Source organism: Ictalurus punctatus, chromosome 26 (genome assembly GCF_001660625.3).
Source record: "Ictalurus punctatus breed USDA103 chromosome 26, Coco_2.0, whole genome shotgun sequence".
Classification (NCBI taxonomy): Eukaryota; Metazoa; Chordata; class Actinopteri; order Siluriformes; family Ictaluridae; genus Ictalurus; species Ictalurus punctatus.
In genome coordinates this window covers 9,212,898-9,233,716 of record NC_030441.2, presented here as the reverse complement: position 1 = coordinate 9,233,716, position 20,819 = coordinate 9,212,898, and the positions used below count along the sequence as shown (strand labels likewise).

The following is a 20,819-nucleotide window of genomic DNA, read 5'->3' as shown; positions in this document are numbered from 1 at the left end:
TTAGGATTTGAGAATCGATATCCTGGAAAAACTGTTAGGATTTGTGAATCTTCGCGTTATGATTTTTAAGAAAAGAGAAAATGTAAGTACACAAAAAGATGGGGCCCGCGCCCCGCTACACACTTCCCGCACCAACCTTGGGAGAGTTTGGCAAATAACACAAGACTAGTTCAAATTTTCAAAAATTTAATATTTGCATAAACAGGAAGCATATGAATGTACGGCAGGAACAACTCCATATATGGTTTTCAGAAAGTCATAGGAATACGAGTAAATGTTGTTCGGAAAGGTATGTAAGTGCACGCAAATGGTATTTTGGGAGATTATTGAGGGGCTTTATCTGTCTGTACCTGGTTGGGAAGAGGAACAGACAAAGTGTTCACTGCAAAGCTTTTTTTGAGTTTACTCAACTTAACTCGATTTTTAACCTTGAGTTGAGGAAACTCAAAAAAGCTGTGCAGCAAGTTGCCTTGAAATTTTAAGTTAAGTCAACTTTTCTTTTTTACAATGTGTTCACAAAAGAACAAAGAGGAAAAGTGTTAACAAGGGAACAGAAAGCTAAGCGTGTTCCCAGTAATCGTATCACATGCTTACCTTAACACAAGTGCACTGATGGTTGATGATCACTGATAATAATTTAAAAAGTAACTTAGTTAGTAGTTTAGTAGTTGGTAATTGCCCATGATGCCCATGGTAATGTTAAGCGTTCATCATAAAATACTGCTATCTTGGAAAATGATGATTTACACAAGAACAATTACATTCTGTACCAGATTTCACAAAATTCTGTACCAAATCTCATTTACATTTATTCATTTAGCAGATGCTTTTATCCAAAGTGACTTACAAATGAGGAAATACAAGCAAAGCAATATATCAATCAATATATCAATGGGTTTGGTATTTTAGGGCTTATTTAAGTGCTCATGGAAGAGGTGGGTCTTTAGTTGTTTTTTGAAGATAGTGACAGATTCTGTGGTCCGGATTGACGTTGGAAATTCATTCCACCACTGAAGAACAGTTCGTTTGAAGGTTCTGTAAAGGGACCTTGAGCCACGCTGAGTAGGAACTACTAAGAATCGGTCGTTAAGCGATCGCAGATTGCGTGAGTGAACATAAGCCTCAAGGAGAGTGTTGAAGAAGGGGGCGCTGTTCCAGACAAGGTCTTGTATGTGAACATCAAGGCCTTGAATTTGATCCGGGCGGCTACAGGAAGCCAGTGAAGGGAGATGAAGAGGGGTGTGACATGGGTTCTTTTGGGCTGGTTGAAGAAATCCCATACTGCTCTTTGCCTTAATATGAAAGATACTTTAACCTTTCCCTGAGTTCATCGACCAACTTTTCTTTTGCAACTTCCATGCTCTCTTCCCAGTCTGAAAGACAAAGAGATGTGTGAGAGATATATTTTGTATTGTCATTTAGAGAGTGTATTGATTGTATTGTCCTCACTTGGATTTGAGCAGGAAACGTTGACAGAAAACATGACTTTTTGTCCTTGAGCCTCCTCTGTGTTCTCAAACACAGGCTGCTCCAGATTCTTCTGTTTAAACCAGTCATCTAGACAGTTTCTTAGAGATACAGTATCTGGTTCTGAAAAACAATAAATGAATTGGTAAAGTATACGAAAATAGGTCTTGTACTTAAACGCTGGCCATAATTTATTATTTATCCCACACTGCAAAAATGACATTTTAGCAAGTGGAAATACCTTGAATATGGACAAACTTATCAAGTATTTCCTATTACAAGATTATAACAAAACAAAAATAGGATTATTAAGGCTATTTCTAGCCTTGTTTTTTTTTTACTAATAATATTGAAAGAGTCTTCTTCTATTAATGATTTTTGCTCATTTTAGCATTTATCTAGAAAGAAGTAAAATTATCTGCTAATAGAATAAGAAAAAATAATGCTTGAAATCAGTAAAAATATATATGTATATATTGGGAAATTATTGGGTTACTGATTGAAAGATCATAAGGTCATAACTTGAGCAAGGCCCATCACCTGCTCTGTTCTCTAAAGTATATGATGAAAGTATACAAATAATATAGTATTCTTATAATTACACATCAGGTAATGCTGATTATAAGTACATATACATGTACATATACAAAATGTGATATATGTAAGTGCAAAATAATAAATGTGTTTTCCATTTATAAGGAAAATGGAGGAAAAACCCCTTTGGTGGCATAAGAGGTGTGATTATGCTGATAATATATAATGTGAAACTAAGACATTAATTCCGTTAGAAAATATCACACTGTGTATGCTTATTTTAATTATTTGCATAGCTACCATTGTGTTTGTGTGTTTTCTGTTGTTGCTGTTGTTGTTGTTGTTGTTGTTGTTTTCTGCAGGGTATAATCACTGAAAACTGCATATTCATTACGGCAACATGCAAATGGTAATGGGAATACATGGGAAAAGGGAATTATTTTGCGCCTTTGAAAGATGCAAATCTCAGTAGACCTTGTTAGTAAATCATTTTGTATCTTTAAAGATTTATTAAATGGATAATTTCCTTATTTTTTTTTCTGGCATGCTGCAATTTTTTTCTGAATAAAACACAAGGGTTTGAATGCAATGCTTTAGAAGCTGATCATTAGTTTAGAATTCAGTTTATAATTTCCAACCTCTTTGTGGTTCTTACCTGGCTCCACTGCTAGCAGGCCCAGAATGCGGTTAGTAAGATGATTACGATTTTCTTTTTTACTCTTCTGGTGTTTGCTCTCCATGGTGTAATTTTTGAACAGGAGCTCAACTGAGCTTTTATATAGGGTGCAGTCGTGTGAATACGTAAGGTCTTTTTGACCTTTTGTTCTTAGTAAGGTATTAATCTGAACCTCTGTCTCCTCAACTGTGCTACACTTTGGCAAAGACTTGAACCCAAAGAGCAAGGGTAGCATGCCCAGGGCATTCTGCAGGGCACCCTGCTTTGCTTCTGCCTCAGTGGCACCTGTAGGAAAAAACAAACAAGGAATTTTTAGTCACGTCAAACAAAATTTTCCCCATCTCCAAAAATGGATGCAGTGCAGTGCTAAAACGAACTCCTTCGCTGTCTGAATTTTCTTGCTCTGACATTTATCAGGGTTTTTGTCATATTTTTTAGCAACATGTAATAATGTGGAATGTACTGCATAATATGTATAAAGGTAAACTGAAAATACATCAATTTTGTGATGCATGTAGCAGCCAAACTAACCTTTTCCATCATAGACTAAATTGTATGTTATATCATTAAGGGAACACTTGCTGTCTTCAAAGACTTCCTTAGGAAAGGTGAGAGACTTCTGGGAAAAATGTTGTTTCACCAGCATGGAAGCATTGCTTTCATCTTAAAGAGGGATGCCAACAAGATACACACATTTGTTAAACATATTTCTATAACAATATGATAGCAACAGTCTGTGATGGCTTGTCGTGATATCAGATGGGAAACAAAAATCTATCAATAGACTAATTCTGAATATCTCGACAAGTTGCATTGTCAAAGACAATATCAGTGTTTAGCAACGCATTATACTACAATGTCTAATAGATGGCATAATGAGATAGATGAGGGGGAAACATTGATATTTTATATGTGAAAAGGTTCAGGGGTAGGGAGGGGTTGGGGGTTTTAAGGGAAGGGGCAGCTCATTTATACCAGAAGCACCTGACAGCATTAAGTGTGATGCAGCAAATTACCTAATTTTGGTTTAGAAATTCCCAACGCATTCCCAAGCAATAAATAAGTTTTACGAATGGCATCTTTCTTGGCTGTGTATTCACTGTTGTTTTGAAATGTGAATTTATCCAAGTTTATGTCCACATGACAGCTGAAGATCATCTCAGTGCTGACACGCTCTACTGTTATAGATGGAGGCTTGAGATGAAACAATGCTAGAAGTGTGTTGATGTCTGTAAAACACACACACATAAAGATCAGGTGGGAAAAATAATCAATGCCTTGCATGTTTTGTGGAAAATGTTATCTCCTACTGTCTGTTATTCTACCAGCAGATACTCTGTACATGTAAAACAAACCACTGTTTACCTGTATAATCAAGCTTGGGGGATTTGTTGGATATGTCTGGACTTGCATCCTGAGCTCCTGTCATCAGACAATCCTGACTGACATTGTCCTTTGGTTGAAGACAAACGTTCTTGCTAATGGCTGTCGTACATGATGCTGCAGTCACAACAAGTTCAATTTTATTGCAAAGAACAAACTCATATTATAAATCCAAATATTTTGCTTTCACAACCAGACTGAAGTGGCACGGATATTAAATGAATAAAGTTAAACTCACAGTGCAAATTATCTCCACTTGTACCAGGACCCTCCACTGCTTCACTGACTCCTCCCTTTACCTTATATCTGTACACAGGGCTTTGGAGATGGAGTGCATCCATACGTTCCTTCAGTAAACCTTTGTAGTTTTTGCCAGCTTCAGCCTCAAAAACGCAGTTAAAGAGTCCTGATAAATGCTGCAGGGCAACCTTAGCTGCCTGCTGTTCTGCCTGTTTCTTCTTTGAAGAGCCATCTGAAGGGTTTTCATAAACCAAGAACTCATCATCAGTGATGAAAAACAAAGAGTGATATAAAGGGGTAGTCCAATCAAACATTCAAACCATCAAACAGTTAAACCAATTCTGAATTACCTCTGTCAGAAAAATCTAAAGGGTTTTCATAAACCAAGTATGGAGCATCAGAGATATATACCAAAGTGAGCTGTAAAGGGGTAATCAATCCAGTCAAGCATTGCTATGGTGTCAAACAGTATAGACAGCTTCTGAATTACCTTTGTCATAAAAGGTGAAAGGCCCACTGATTTGGAGTTTGCACAAAATCTTATCGTCTTGGCGATCTGAGAGTTCCAATGGTTTTGGGAAATTACACCTCTGAAAATGCTCCAGAACTGCTGTCCTAAAAGTATTACCTGCTGCAAGGGGAAGAACAAGACTAGAAGAAGATCAGACCCTGGTTAAATCTATATAACCATTACAGTCACATAATTATTTGCACTCACCTTCAGGAGAAGTCAGGCCAAATTGGATGGCTAGTTTCCTGTAAGCTGATTCAGTGGCTTCCTCCTCTTGAACAAAACCATCAGACACAACCTCTTGGTTGTTGAGGACCACAGTCACAATACAATAATAGATAGTGCCTGAAATGGAAATAACAAAATCAAATGTTGCTTTCACTTTGATTACAGCTCATCCTACTGGCTGTTCCTGTCACAGCACAATTTCACTGTTCATATACAGTAAACCTCTGGGTACCTGTAGAATTCACTTTGGGGGCTTGGCTGGGCATCTCTGGAGCACTGGAGTCCAGTGTTTCTGTCACTTGAAACTCAACAGCATTGAGTGTGTCTGCTGTAGGTAGATCCTGGACCACAGTGACACTGTTCTTTGCTTGAAGGCTATCATTCTTGCTGATTACCTTTGTGGTGGATACTGCAGCATCACAAAACATTTGATAAAAATTACACTAATTTATTACCAAAGGGCACAGAAGAAAAAACACACTATGCATATTTTACAAGGTAATGTTATGTTTATAGGTCTTTCACATTCACCGCAAGAATTCCAAATCTAGGCGTTATATAAATAAAGTCAAACTGACAGTGTGAATTATCTTCACTCCTAGTGGGACCCTCAAGTTCTCCAGTGTCACCTTCTCTGTTTATTACAAAACTGTAGACAGGTTGTTTCAGACCGAGGGCTTCTAGACGTTCCTTCAGTAAACCTTTGTCATTTTTGCCAGCTTCAGCCTCAAAACTGCAGTTGAATAGTCCTGATAAATGCTTCAGGGCAACCTTAGCTGCCTGCTGTTCTGCCTGTTTCTTCTTTGAAGAGCCATCTAAATGATTTTCATAAACCAAGTATGGAGCATCAGTGATGGATAACAAAGGGTGATGTAAAGCTGTAGTGCAACCAAACAATGCTACTCTGGTTAACAATATAGACTAATTCTGAATTACCTTTGTCAGAAAATGTGAAAGCCCCAGTGAGTTGGAGTTTGCAGAAGATCTTATCATCTTCGCAAACTGAGACTTCCCGTGGTAGTGGGAAATTACATCTATGAAAATACTCCAGCACTGCTGTTTTACCTGTTGCATGGGGCAAGAGCAAGATTTCTGACCAAGCCCCTGGTTAAATCTGTATAACTATTACAGTCACACAATCACTGGCACTCACCTTCAAGAGAAGTCAGACCAAATTGGATGGCTAGTTTCCTGTAAGCCGATTCTATGGCTTCCTCCTTTTGAACAAAACCATCAGACACAACCTCTTGGTTGTTGAGGACCACAGTCACAATACAATAATTGATAGTGCCTGAAATGGAAATAACAAAATCAAATGTTGCTTTCACTTTGATTACAGCTCATCCTACTGGCTGTTCCTGTCATAGCGCATTTTCACTGTTCATATACAGTAAACCTCTGGGTACCTGTAGAATCCACTTTGGGGGCTTGGCTGGGCATCTCTGGAGCACTGGAGTCCAGTGTTTCTGTCACTTGAAACTCAACAGCATTGAGTGTGTCTGCTGTAGGTAGATCCTGGACCACAGTGACACTGTTCTTTGCTTGAAGGCTATCATTCTTGCTAATTACCTTTGTGGTGGATACTGCAGAGCCACAAAACATTTGACAAAAATTATACCACTTTATTACAAAAAGGGCACAGAAGAAAAAACACACTATGCATATTTTACAAGGTAATGTTATGTTGTGTTTATAGCACGTTAACATTCAATGAAGTGTTACAAATCTAGACATTATACATATAAATAAATTCAAACTCACTGTGTGAATTATCATCTTCACTCAAAGTGGAACCCTCTGTTTCTTGACTAATACATACTTTTTTTATTTCAAAATCATATTCAGGTTGCTTCAATCCAAGAGCATCTAGACATTCCTTCAGAAATCCTTTCCAATTGTCACCAGCATTAGCCAAAGACCTGCAGTTAATGATCTCTGACAAATATTGCAGGGCAACCTTAGCTGCCTGCTGTTCTGCCTGTTTCTTCTTTGAGGAGCCATCTAAAAGATTTTCATAAACCAAGTATGGAACATCAAAGAGAGATTCCAAAGTGAGCTGTAAAGGGGTAATCAATCCAGTCAAGCATTGCTATGGTGTCAAACAGTGTAGACAGCTTCTGAATTACCTTTGTCATAAAAGGTGAAAGGCCCACTGATTTGGAGTTTACACAAAATCTTATCATCTTGGCGATCGGAAAGTTCCAGTGGTTTTGGAAAATTACACCTCTGAAAATGCTCCAGAACTGCTGTCCTAAAAGTATTACTTGCTGCAAGGGGAAGAACAAGACTAGAAGAAGATCAGACTCTGGTTAAATCTATATAACCATTACAGTCACATAATTATTTGCACTCACCTTCAGGAGAAGCCAGGCCAAACTGATATGCTAGTTTCCTGTAAGCCGACTCAGTGGCTTCCTCCTCTTGAACACAACCATCAGACACAACCTCTTGGTTATTGAGGACAACAGTCACAATACCGTAATAGACGTTAACTGGAATGGAAAGATCAAAAAGTACATTTTCCAGTGTCATTGTGAAGCATGTAAAGTATCATTAAAAACAATGTCTCTGTCATTTCAGCATGTACTAAGTTGCCAGTTTATTATGTACACCTACATTGTTAGCTACATTCACTGGGATTTTTATCAAGAACTATTACAATAAAAGGGCATTTTGAAATTACTTAATAAAATGGTAGTTCATTGTGTTGTGTTTTGTTTTGTTAAATAGAAAAGAAAACAGAGGAGGAAAAAAATCTTCATTGTCCGAGTTAAATGTTCTAGGCTATATTTTACGTAATGCAGTGGACTATCAGTATTGAATAGAAAGAGCTAGGGGGAACATTTTACTTGAGGATGATGTAGATGAGGATATTGATGAAGTGGTTTCAGTGGGTTCTTCTTTCCACTCAGGGTGAGATTTCATGTGTTCCAGAGCTATCTTAGCAACCTCTTGGTGGGCATTTCTTTTACTATTACACATCTGCAAACCTCTAAATGTACGTCCATTCACAGTCACAATACCCCTGTAACCTGAACAGACAATAATTTGAATTAGGATAAAGATCCATTAGTGTATTTGATAGCGAGACTCATTTGTAATGACTTTCTAAACATACTGACATTATGCGACGGCAAATCTGTAGTAAAGAATGATTAGATAATGTATTAAAATCCATATCAATTATAATAGAATTAATGGTTTAGTTACCACTAGCTTCACATTCCTCTGTAAATTCAGGTTCTGGCATGTTCCTTCTTCGAGCCTCTTCAAATACATAATTCTTGAACTTAAGTACGTCACCACTGAATACTGGGTCTGTGGATCACAATCAGTTCAATGCATACAGTATACTGTATATATAAATATATAAAGATACAAGATGTCAAACCTTATAATTGACACATGGTATATGATTGATATATATATATATATATATATATATATATATATATATATATATATATATATATATATATATATATATATATATATGTTGTAATTTTTATCAAATCTGATTAACATTTTTTTGTTTTTACATGTTTTTTTCATTGGATCAATTAAAAATGACAAAATTCCATGAGAGATAAATTGTCTATGCAGGTATAAGTCTAATCTGTTTCTATCTTTCACCCACCAGGTACAATGTTTTCTAGCTGGTCCACTCTGTTGTGCAGTTTGCTGATATCCTGCTCATGCTTGTCCACCTTCTCTTGTATTTCATTGAACCGGTTTACTTGAGGGCCCAATTTCTCCAGCAAATCTTTGTTTTGGTCCAGGAAATTTTTCATGCCCTGCAGCTCTTCCTGAATGTAACATGGACATTAAATTTTTTATATAACATCTTTACATTTTGTGCATCAAGTATTTACACATCAGATGTAATGTGAAGTTTCAGCTGCATTTCCCTGATAGTTATTGTATGTGGTTAGGTACATCAATATTCATTCAAGCAGGGATCTTAGTCTTACTTTAAGCTCTTTGGATTGATCTTTTTCATAGCATTGGGCCAGAAATTCAATCTTCTCCTTCAGGGCATGTTGTTCTCTGTTTATCAGCTTTAGACTTTCTTCCTTGCTGTTAGATGTACTCTGGGAAACCTGTCCGCTACACCTCTCCAAAATGACGTTAAACTGTATGACACAAAATGTAAACAATTTAGAACAATTTCTTCCCATTTTTTGTCTTGGACACCATCCAAGCCATGTTCTTGACCCTTAGAGAAATACATTTTTACAAAAATACAATCTATTTTCTCAAATCTAATTACTGAACCATAATATGCAATGATTGTTGCTGTGTTGATACCTGCTGTATCTCTTTTGATAGGTTTTTTAGTCCAGGTGCACGCTCTTCAAGAATCTTAGCCAGCTCCTGAACAATCTTTATACTGTCCTCCATCTCCTTTTTGCTTAACCTGAAGTCAGGGGAATGCATCACTTTGTTTCTCACACTGATGACCTTCATGATGAACAGAAAAAGGAAAATAAACATTCCATTTGACATTTTTATCAGGTTTGTCTGTGCATATAGAGGCTAAGACACAAACAGTAAAATAAAAAAAATAAAAAAGGAATGCATGTGACTTGAATCATTCAATAATTTTACCTTGTTTATGCACTGGCCATCTGTAAAGGTTTGAAAGTGCTTGCAGCGAGACATGAAGTTCAGAATGGCAGAAATGTCAAACTCATCAAAACTGTGATGGTCTTTTACTCCACGTAGCATATAAACCTGAGGAATACAATCCAGACAAACCTACATAAAAATCAATGCAAAGCAACCCTTCAGGGAAATCTCCACCCTGATATCCATTAAATATGCTATTATTATTATTTGTAATGTACTTAGAGGTTCAAGTGCTAATTTGCTGGTTGCTGCTATATTATACCAGTGAGATTGTCTGTTGCGCTGACAATGCCGTTGATGTTATGAGGACTGTATCAGCATGCAAGTTGAGGGCTTGGAACCTTACTTGTTTAGACAGGGTGTACAGATGATGAGGCGTGAGAGCTGGACAGACTAAATGACTAAAGTGCTGCTGCATCACTCTCTTTAGTCAGAAATGAATTCCCACTGTTTCACTATCAGTGGGTAGTTGAATGGCATTGTAGGTAATCTAGAAAACCATTAACCAAAGAAAAAAATAGGCTAATATGTTTATGTAAACAGAAAGAAAGAAAGGAAGAAGAAGAAGAAGAAGAAGAAGAAGAGGGAGAAGAAGAAGTAAATTCCGAAATTAATTACAAAATAAATCCTGGACCATTGAACATCACGTGTTAATTACAAAGATTAATATGCAACTGGCCTTGGGGTGGATTTGTTCTTTAACATCATCTCACTCTAGATATACCACACACAAAGTTAATGATGAACAAATGTGAGTGAGGTGTGCTGCTCAGAACTCACCTTGGCCACTTCCCATTTGTCTGTAGGCCACAGGTGTGGCTGGCAGTTATTCCAGGGTATGTCCATACCCTTATTTTTATGATTTTTCAAGATCACATCTTTCCACTTCTCACACTTTTCACAAATTGGAAACTGTGAAGAGTCATGTTTATTTGAGAAACACATTTTCACTAAAGACATAGGCATGTACCTGTCCTTTCAAAGATTATACTCTCACACTAAGTGCACACAAGAGGTCTGTAAATTGGTTAGCAGTTATGGGGTAAGAACATGCACCATTTAATGTGTATTTGTCCATTATACTGACTGTTTGATAAAAACAAGACCTTTTCTGGAAAAGTCATACTTTGTGTAATTTCCAGTGTAGGTGGATATAATGCTTTTACAACATTGTGTTTATGTAAACCTAAACATGGTAAGTATAATGTAGAACTAATGTTTATCACTTTAGTTTAATGAGCACATGTAAGCGGTTAATCACTGTCTCGTTATTTGTTTAATAAAGCTCAAATTAGACACTTGTAAAAAGTATAGAAATTTAGTTATAGTCATATCTCAGCAAACCAGTCACTACATTTCCCATACTGCATGGCAGCCTACAAACATGGCTGCCATACAGTATGGGAAATGTAGTCACTGGTTTGCTGTGACATGTCAGTTATCAATAATCAGGGACTAAAAAGTGCTACGATTTTTTTTCCCAATAAGTCAGTTTGTGTCCCATTTTCTAAAGTCAAGATCAATTAACTAGTTGTTCTGCAAATCTAGGAACATGAATTAATAAGCTAACCTTCTCTATCAGGAGTAAAAAATAATGCAAGAGTGCTATGATAAAATGCAATATCTACTCTTTATACATACTAATTTTTTTACTAGTATATATATATATATATATATACATATATTGATTTTTTCAATACAACCACCTGATGCAGCATTATATTTTCATCCATCACAGGTCCTTATGAATAATGACTAGTAAATAGTTCAGAAACATTTTCAAGGTTCTAGTTTGAGGTTTATTAAACAAATAACAAGGCCTTAATAATGAACCCCTTGAATGAACTCCTTATAAATATAGTGTTTTAAATGAAGACTAGATTGTGCTACTGTGTCTAATATTGCTCTGTACTTTGAGACTGGTTCTTCTACTGTGTTTTACCTGTTTTGGTCTTGGTGCACATTTATGGAGGCTGCATTTTGATTGACAGATTTCATCCTTTAGTTCTTTCCGAAGAAACCTGTGGTAGGATTCGGTTTCGTTTTCCACAAACTCCCGGATGTGAATCCTCAGTCGGTACAGACTCTCTGCTGTCTGCAGCCAGTGTCTGTAGTTTTCGTCCCGGAAGCGTTTGTGGGAATCCATTAAGCCTAAAAATAAAATAAAATCACATAGAACAGTTCTTCTTATTGTTTGACTTATTATTGTTGTTATGGTTGTTGTTGAATTCACAGTGGCTGCGTCCGGATATCCCTCCTACTCTACTACACAGTGGGAGAAAAGCAGTAAGGCGTAGAATGTCCGCATTCTCAGTATTCATAAAACATTAAGCGAGAAATACACGGAAGACCTACTGTTTCCGCCGAGATTCTGCAGTATGGAACCACGGGACACTGTAGATCCTGCGCTGTCCCATAAGGAAACAGGACTCACACGGAAGAGCTGTCAGAATCCGTGTAGCGCACACAGCCAGGCACTTTTCCCCTGGGATTTCAAGACTGCGTGACAGATACTGCGTCATCAGGTGGGCGTGGCCTATTATAAGAATCTGCAACGATCATGAGTAGTTTGGGAAGAAAAGTCATTTCCTGCAGACACTGTAGCTGTCTGTCCGTGATCACAAGGGTTTCGTGCCCAAATCCCCGTTTTACATGAATTCTGCTGTAACTTCAGATATCTGTTTGTGATCACAGGGGGTTCATGATTGAAAAATGCTATTGTGATGAAATTTTTGTCTCACTTAAATGAACTCAAAAGTCTCTACTGACTTTACATCAAGTCTATCACGTGTCCTAACATGCAAGACTAAAAATTTGCAGTGAAACCTTAGTTATTTTTAACTTCTGTATCGTTTCCATTGCTGTTGCCCCCATTATAAAAAAAATAATAATAATAATTTAATAATTAAACTCATAATTACCCACGTTTTCATACTCAACTTTATTTACACAGAAAGAGCAAAGTTGACAGCTTGAAGAACCAGTTCATTCAGCATTTACAGGATTAAAAACAACAACAACAACAAAAAAAAATAACATTGAAAAAATAGTTACTGACAGGACTGTTGTCCTTCATCTTACAGTAGTGATCACTGATTCCTGCGCAGAAATAAAAGAAAGAAAGAAAAAAAAAGTGTTCTGCGCATGTTCGGTGACCTGTAATTTTTTTTTTGTAAGGGGTGTCTTCGCCACACCTCCAGAAACGCCCATTTTACTTCGTGGTGCTATGTAGTATGTCCGGATTGTATTCATGCTTACCACTTATACTGAGCAGTACTACTGTATCAACGGCCGAGCAGTAGGTGCTGAATCAAATGCAATAGGTGCTGAGTCAAATACATTAGCTACTGAATCAAATGCAGTAGGTGCTGAATCAAATATATTAGGTGCTGAATTAAATACATTAGGTACTGAATCAAATGCGATTTTGGACGCAGCCACCGTGTTATCCAACAGAGATAAATAACACCTAGGGTGGCCAGATAGTCACACTTCCCACTCTTCAATGCTGCTTGTTTTTATAATGATATTGTAGTATGGTGGCCGACAGGTCCCAACTGTCACTACAGTTCAGTCAGGCGCTCATCCAGTTAAACCGGTTAGTCTAGTCACACTTTAAATTTAGAGCCGTGGCTTTCAGACATTTGACGGTAATAGTGCCAAATGTGGATAGGCGTGGTTTCTGCTTTATTTTAATTAGTTTTAACAACTTATTTAAGCAAGTGGCATAAAACTCTCTGAGGTGACTAGAAATCGCTGAATAAATATTTTGAACTGCTAAAATATGAAATAAGGTGAACTTCCCCTTTAAAGGCCCCATGAAATCAAAGTTGTATGAATTTTTTTCTAAGTTACAGTCTCTCTCTACCACCAATAGGGTTCAACAATTTTGATGACATCATTCTGCAATTCAGCTTCTCATCAGAATTTCCGTCCAATAAAACGCTCTCTAGAATCTGAAATATCCCGCATCCAACACTGTAAATATCACCTTGCCAAAGTTGCCATTGTTGAGTGAGAGAAATGATATCAGCAAGCATGGATAGTAAATGTGTCTTCGGCTGTATGAATGTGTGCATTTTCTAACTGTAAGTTGGTTAAAAAGGAAATGGCTTGCATTCATTCATGTTATGGACTGCGTCCATGGTACTAACTGTTAAATACGGCTTTGCCCAGGCTGTGAGGACCTTTTATTTTATAAATCATGCAAGATGAATTCATTCAAATGTAACAATAGTAGTGGGGTTGTGTGATTATATGTGTTATCCTGCTGTACATTTGCCCAGGTCACTGACAGATATTTTGCTGAAGAAGAACATTTTATGAAACTCTCAAAGCACTGAGGAATTCTTGTGAAACACGAAGGTTAGTGTATTCTATTGTCTTACAAAGCAGTTACAACAACCTATTTTCTTTTCTTTTTGTATTGTATCAGGGATTATGTAAACATGAGGCATGTGAGAACATTCATATACTGTTGAACTCCTTCCGTTCTAACAAATGTCCTGTATAGCACTTTATTACAATTTATTGGCTTTGATTTGCACACAATTGCATACTACTATGCAATTGTGAATAATCTATGAATAATAGCTTAAACCATAAAGTCATGTGTGGTAATGCATACCATTGCAAATGACATGGAATGACCAGCTTGTGAAAAACCTGAATTAATGACCTTACTGCTAATATTCCTGTAAGATACAATAAGAATTTCCATTTACATGTATTGAACCCTGCAATAGGTTCTGTCCTTTTCCTTCTGTCTTCTCCGTATCACAGTCCTCTTTCTGCATTGTCAGGCTTTACTCCTTGCAGCTGTTGTGCCTCCAGGACCCGAAGGCTCTGAAGTTCTGTCCTGAACTGCTCTTCGAGATCCTTGTGGCTGCTCAGGAATCTATGGACGTTCTGCAGTTTCACCTAAACAAAAAGTCGTGCACGTCAGCTAGTTTCAGTGAATTTGCCAACAAGGGACAGAACTTCTTGGAAAAACCTAAACTTCTATCTAGAGTATATAATCAATTAAAACAACAGCAGGAAGCAATCATATCATTGTAATTTAGTTTATTTGCACAGAGATGGTTACAATAGGTCACTGACCAGAAGTCACTGTCTCTAATAGTTATAATATAATTATAACTATTGTAGTATTGATATTTTTCAGTCTTGAAAGTTATGTAGACGTTACCAGAGTTATGTGATTCCCCTCGAGTTCACTGTTGTTTAATAGGTCTCTCAGAGATTCCCTGAGCAAATCTGTCTCGCACTGGCTGATAGATTCAATCAATACTCCGTCCATATTGGCTCCATCCACACTGTCCACCCCAGGGATGTGCAATGACAGATCAACAGACAACATCTGAAGAACAAAATAAAAGTTACTAAATTATTTGTACACATGACCTCATTGTATATTAGCTATTGTGTTCCTGATTAAGATTTCACATTTTTGTCAAATCCAATGTGTTTGCTTTGCAGTGAATGCGCCTTTGTGGCAAAGGAAAATAATCTGCTGCTGATGTTCACCAACAAAAAAATCTAATCTCTAACAGCAAACTACCTTTGTCTTCAATTGATCATGCTCTACCCAAGAGATGGTAACTATCGCATCTCTCTTGGTGACATGGAGCATAGGTAAAAAGAAGAGACCATTCACTGACAGCAAGATGGTGAAAGAGTGCCCGATACATCAACCTGCATGGAGGGTAGGCGTTTTAGCAACCGATGTTTTCGAAACTCTTTTGGCTTGATTGAGGAAAACTGACGTTATGTCCCTAACTGTGGATGAATCCACTGACAACTCTGACACAGCTCAACTTTATTTATTTGTGTTTTTTGTATGGTGACTGCTTCAGAGACGACATCCTTTGTCTAATACCACTGGAAGGACATACAACTGGCAAAATTATTTTCCTGAGGATTGTTGCATTTTTCAAAAGCAGTTAAGAAATATTTAGCCCCGGGTCACTTAACTTTTTGAGAACACTATAATTTAGTAGCCTTGTTATAATAATAGGTTATTAGTATATAATAATAATTGTTATAATATAATACATCTATATTACATGCATCTCCATCCATCCATCCATTTTCCAACCATTTATCCTACACAGGGTCGCGGGGAGCCTGGAGCCTATTCCAGGAGATTCGGGGCACAAAGCAGGGGACACCATAGGACACATTCGCACACACACTACGGACCATTTAGAGATGCCAATCAGCATATAACGCATGTCTTTGGACTGTAGGAGGAAACTGGAGTACCTGGAGGAAACCCCTGAAGCATGGGAAGAACATGCAAACTCCGGGTAGAAGGTAGAGGTGGGAATCGAACCCCCAACCACAGAGGTGCTGGTGCTACAATGCCCACATATCTCAATTAGAAGTGTATATACATATATATGTATATATGTATATATATATATATATATATATATATATATATATATATATATATATATATATATATATATATATATATATATATACACACAATTTTAAATTGCATTTAAAGATTCAATTGAAACCAATTCCACTGAAAAATGCCTTTACATTTATAATCTAATCTACTTATAAAAAAATAAGTAGATGAATTTTCACTTTAACTAACAGCATCCTCCGCATTATTTCTGTCTCATCTCTTGAGGTAAAAGTCACTCACAGCATTAAAACACAAACCTCACGGTCACCTCTTTACTCGACTGATCTCTGTTCAAGCTTAACTCAGTGTGGAAATAATCGCTGACTCATTCACTCACTTCTGTTGTTAACTACATTTCTATTTAATCTTTTTAAAGAGGTTATTTAAACATTTTAAAACTTAATCCGAGGTCATCAGTAAAGTGTGTTAGCGCTCTTCTGTGTTTTTATGGAGAGAGCACAGGAGCATCACAGACATTTTGAAAGTCTATCTGATAAAAACCAAATTTATTATGCTTATGTCCATTACACTATGGAATGTAGCTATCCAAAAACTTAATCAATTAATGAGGCAATCACATTTAGCTAGCAAGATTGATAAAAACGACTGTTTTGATCACTATGCTTCTAAAAATGGCTTCTTGCCCAACATAATCTTTGCAGGCATCATTAACTATTGTAACTCTTGGAATTAACAAGATACTGTTTGGTTGATCGGTTATACTGTATCAAGACCCTGATATCATCAGTTCATTACCAGTATAATGGTATGTATGATAAAAAAAACTATTAGTCACAACATTAAGGTACACATAAATGGATAATTATTTCAAAGCACACTGCGGTGTTATTTACAATGTCTTCGAAAATAAGTTTTAAGCAGATGCACCAAAAACCATGATATTGGATTGGATTGTATGTCTTTCATACTGCACTCCACTCTTAGTTGTAAACCTTTATTTATGTAGTGTTGTTTTGTCTTATACCTCCTGGATCTGTTGACCTGCTGCAGCCACTTCAGGGACGTGGCGTAGAGTTAGTAACAACTGCTCCAGGCTCTTCTGAAAGCGTGCCATCCACTCATTTGAGACCTGCATCTCACACGAGTGCATTAATTCATTCCTACAGCGTATGACCTGTGGGGAACAGATGGATGCGATGTGTACTTCAGCCAAAAGGATGAACTGTGTTCACATGTCTTCACTACAGACAAATGAACTCAATTTAATTTGACTTGAAAAAGATGGTTTTTAGATACAGTGCCACATATTTACCCACATGGAACAAATTTTACCCTAGCTTCAGATTGCAAATCCTGCTGATTTTTTTAAAGCCACAATATCATCCTATTTTCCCGTCATCCTCAGGGTCACTCAAAATCGTTCACTGATTTTATCCACAAATTCAATCTCAAATTATCCAAAACAAGCAAAAGAGAAATACAAGAGAGCTTTTTGTAATGTTTATTATTTTAACGCAACCTTTTTTTTTCATGAAAAACAAATGAACGAATGTACACATTCGTTGTGTTTCGGACTTTCAATTATATGTCATTTAGAACCTCTTTTTTTCTAATAATTATAATAATAAACAAGGCCTTTTCCTCAACATGTTGTCTTATTCATTGAATAAAATATATGTAATCCGACTTTACTCATTCTTAGTTGTGTGACTACACGTGTGTCTCAATCATTGTTTGGAAGTGCAAAATATGTTAAGCAATAGTGTTTCACCTCTGTAATGAGACTCTGGTTGATGAAGCTGAAATGGTCACAGAAGTGAAGGAGGTTAAGCAGTGCTGCTGCATCACATTCGTCTGCTCTGGATAAATCTGCCAGCCCTCGTGGCATGAAAGCCTGCGCAATGTAAGGAAACTATTAAACGCATTCAAATCCAAATAACCTCAGTTGCTGAATGTGATAAGAGGGTCCATTTAATTTAACACACAAAGTGCAATCATACTGGGTAATTTCTGCCAACCTGCCAACGTATATTGGCCTTCTTTAGGTTACCAATTTTTCTATAAGCAGACAGACCTACACTAAATAATACTCCATAAGAGAAATTGATGGACTGTAAGTAAGGAAGCAGATTTCCTTTTAATCCATGTAAGTCATGATTGCAATTCGGAATGAATACATGTTTATTTCAGAGAGAGAGAGAGAGAGAGAGAGAGAGAGAGAGAGAGTGTGTCCAGGAAGAAACTGCAATGTTAATATACAAGTACACTATCTGTCTTTTTAGGTCAAACCATCCATTATCATCATCACGGTCAAGTGACCTGTCACGTGGATAGTTTGACAAAGAGAGGTGTGAAAACAGGAATATGGGTCACCTACGAGAGGGACTTACTTGTCATCTTACAATGATCTACAACAATACACAGCCACTTCACACACCTGTAACCTACTATAGCCTACCTTCGCCAGTTCCCAGTGTTGACCAGGCCACAGCCAGGGCCTGCAGTTTCCCCAGTTAATAACACCAGATGGTTTTGTGTGATGTCTCAATATTTCCCTCTTCCACTCATTACAGAGAGGACAAGCAGACTCAAACTGGAAAACAATCATATGCAGAGCTCTTCCAGTACTGACAGGTTTAATAAATGTAGTGAGTTGTAGCTGAATGTAAATTTCTTCATTGCTATAAATGTAGACATATTTGTCATTCTGTGTATTTCTACACTGCTCACCAGGTTGTAGGGGAACAGGTTATTATCAATAAACCAGTACCTGATTTCCCCTCGGTCTACAGCTGCTTCTGCACCTCTGTCTTCTTTGTAAGACGAAGTTGTTTTGGATGACTGTGTTGTGAAAATATCGCATTTCACTGTCTGCAAATCCGCACAATCCATCTTTAACTTTCAGGAGGCAGTAACCTGCTTTTAGCCAGTTCTTATAGCCAGCTTCGTTAAGACGTGCAAATAAATCTTCGAGTACCATGTCAATACGGGGGGAAAAAATATAATAAAATAAGAAAGAAAGGATCTAGACGGATACTTTCGAGGAAAATATCTCGACGAGGACTTTATTTTTAGTTTAAAAGACGACCAGAAATGAGTTTTCTCTGTCCCGGGCGCACCCCAGAAGGTTTTTGTGTATACAGAAAGCGCTTCCGCGTTAGAAATGATGCATTGTGGGAAATGAAGGCAGGAACAAACTCCTTTCTCCACGACGCGCGTTCATTGGTTCTGTGGCGACTATGTGCTCATTTGCATATTCATTGACATGTCGTGCTCATTTGCATATCAAAAGGTGCTCCATGAGGATTTTCTGAAGACACTTAATAGAATTTTATCGGCATAGAAAATAAAGAATTGTAATGATGACTTTTTGAGAGAGAAATTTTTTGTCATGGCACCACAAACTAATTATTTATGTGTTTACAAAACACGATGATTTTTATTAAGTAAGAAGCAGTGGTAGTAAGTAGTTGGGAAACAGACATTAAGGAAGCAGTTACAGATTGAATAACTAATCAAACTCTATTCTATTGTGTTCTGTTCTGTTCTAAGTGTCTTCAGAAAAGTCCCTGGTTCATATAATTTGTAATTTGATTAGCAAATCATCATGAAGAAGAATATTCAAATTAGCCGATGACATCAACCCGAGACTTCTAATGATTTTGTGAGCCTGCATTAAGGTACTTTCACACATACAGCAACTCTCAGCACTAAAGCGACCGGAGACCATTCTTTTCAGTGAGAGTTGGTGACTTCCGGCAACATGAGTGGCAGCGACCGTTGGCGACTAGATGTTGGAATGTCCAGCGACACTCAAAGTTTAGAAAACTTTAACTTTATGCAAATTTGGAGCAAATTTGACTACCAGTGGAAGTGAAGACAGTAGAGAGCAAGTGATCCGTGATCTGCCATGCTGCCAGAGGGTCCAAATTGTTTTGTGGACCAAGAGCGTATGGTGCTTGATCTTTCACCATAGATAGATTACCACAATAGCAAAGAGCACACACTGCTAATCCTTCATCTCATAGGATATGATGCATATCTACACTGGTGAATTTTATATGCAAACACTCTCCCTCCAAAATTTTTCATTTTAGTGGCAAGAAACCTGGTTTGTATTCAAACGTGGAATGCTAGTTGTACCACCCACTGTTAAAATATTCTATGGCAACCAGTAGTAGGAACACCTTCTGGCGACTTCAGCGACTGTCGACTTGCAGCGATAAAATCGCTGTATGTGTGAACGTACCTTTATCCACTTTCCTCAGAAAAGAGTTGGAAAAACTGGTCAGGCTTTACACATTGGTGGTGAGTCAGCAGGACCTGCTATCTCATCTGGCATAACCAGCAGCGATGATGTGAACTGAAGAACTTTAACGAGTGCAGGGCAGTCAGTAATGTCTGCTCAAAACGTCTCTAGATTTGCTACAATGCTTTGTAAATAGTAAAGTTGCTAAGGGGTCTGATGCTGAGATTTTGGAAGTGGGAAGTCGGCACTCGGAATTATGTAGTTTTTGACCTTTGTGTATTCAAGCTACAAGGTGGGACAAACATGGACTCCTCTATGTTTGTCTTATGTTAGCAACACTCTAGCCAGCTGATGTTAGTTTGGAAGCAAAAAAAGTGCTAAAAAAGTGCAAAAAAAAAAAAGTGCAAAAAGAAAGTATTCTTTCTGATGTCACGAGTAAAAACTTGGGGAGATCTTCCTGACTTTCTGAGTAGGAATTCTGAGTTGGAAATTCAGAGTTATGAGCCTTAGTCGATGTTGT

At 37.4% G+C, this 20,819-nt stretch overlaps 2 protein-coding genes across 6 annotated transcripts; both read right to left on the bottom strand.

Annotated features, from left to right (window-relative positions):
* Window positions 1-169: 169 nt before the first annotated feature.
* On the bottom strand, window positions 170-12,183 carry si:ch211-91p5.3 (uncharacterized). 4 transcript variants are annotated; one of them, XM_017457906.2, is made up of 26 exons: window positions 12,024-12,183; window positions 11,611-11,819; window positions 10,449-10,580; window positions 9,648-9,773; window positions 9,348-9,500; window positions 9,011-9,172; window positions 8,677-8,845; window positions 8,250-8,357; window positions 7,889-8,071; window positions 7,394-7,531; window positions 7,166-7,306; window positions 6,801-7,040; window positions 6,446-6,622; window positions 6,193-6,330; window positions 5,976-6,104; window positions 5,618-5,854; window positions 5,272-5,448; window positions 5,019-5,156; window positions 4,791-4,931; window positions 4,299-4,532; window positions 4,043-4,177; window positions 3,694-3,906; window positions 3,209-3,340; window positions 2,657-2,962; window positions 1,450-1,590; window positions 170-1,373 (listed from the first exon to the last, which is right to left on the bottom strand). In XM_017457906.2, the coding sequence occupies exons 2-26, from the start codon at window positions 11,812-11,814 to the stop codon at window positions 1,294-1,296; spliced, it is 4,134 nt and encodes a 1,377-aa protein (XP_017313395.1). In that variant the 5' UTR covers window positions 11,815-11,819; window positions 12,024-12,183; the 3' UTR covers window positions 170-1,293. The 4 variants fall into 4 exon arrangements, with proteins under 4 accessions (XP_017313395.1, XP_017313397.1, XP_017313398.1 ...); XM_017457908.2 differs by having other exon boundaries at window positions 4,791-4,928; XM_017457909.2 differs by having other exon boundaries at window positions 5,669-5,854.
* A 402-nt stretch (window positions 12,184-12,585) lies between these two features.
* LOC108258909 (uncharacterized protein CXorf38 homolog) lies at window positions 12,586-19,208 on the bottom strand. 2 transcript variants are annotated; one of them, XM_053676053.1, is made up of 7 exons: window positions 18,821-19,208; window positions 18,509-18,643; window positions 17,822-17,944; window positions 17,075-17,224; window positions 15,933-16,025; window positions 14,857-15,027; window positions 12,586-14,588 (listed from the first exon to the last, which is right to left on the bottom strand). In XM_053676053.1, exons 1-7 carry the CDS (start codon window positions 19,028-19,030, stop codon window positions 14,445-14,447), a joined length of 1,026 nt encoding a protein of 341 aa, XP_053532028.1. In that variant the 5' UTR covers window positions 19,031-19,208; the 3' UTR covers window positions 12,586-14,444. The 2 variants fall into 2 exon arrangements, with proteins under 2 accessions (XP_053532028.1, XP_017313402.1); XM_017457913.3 differs by lacking the exon at window positions 15,933-16,025.
* Window positions 19,209-20,819: the final 1,611 nt, after the last annotated feature.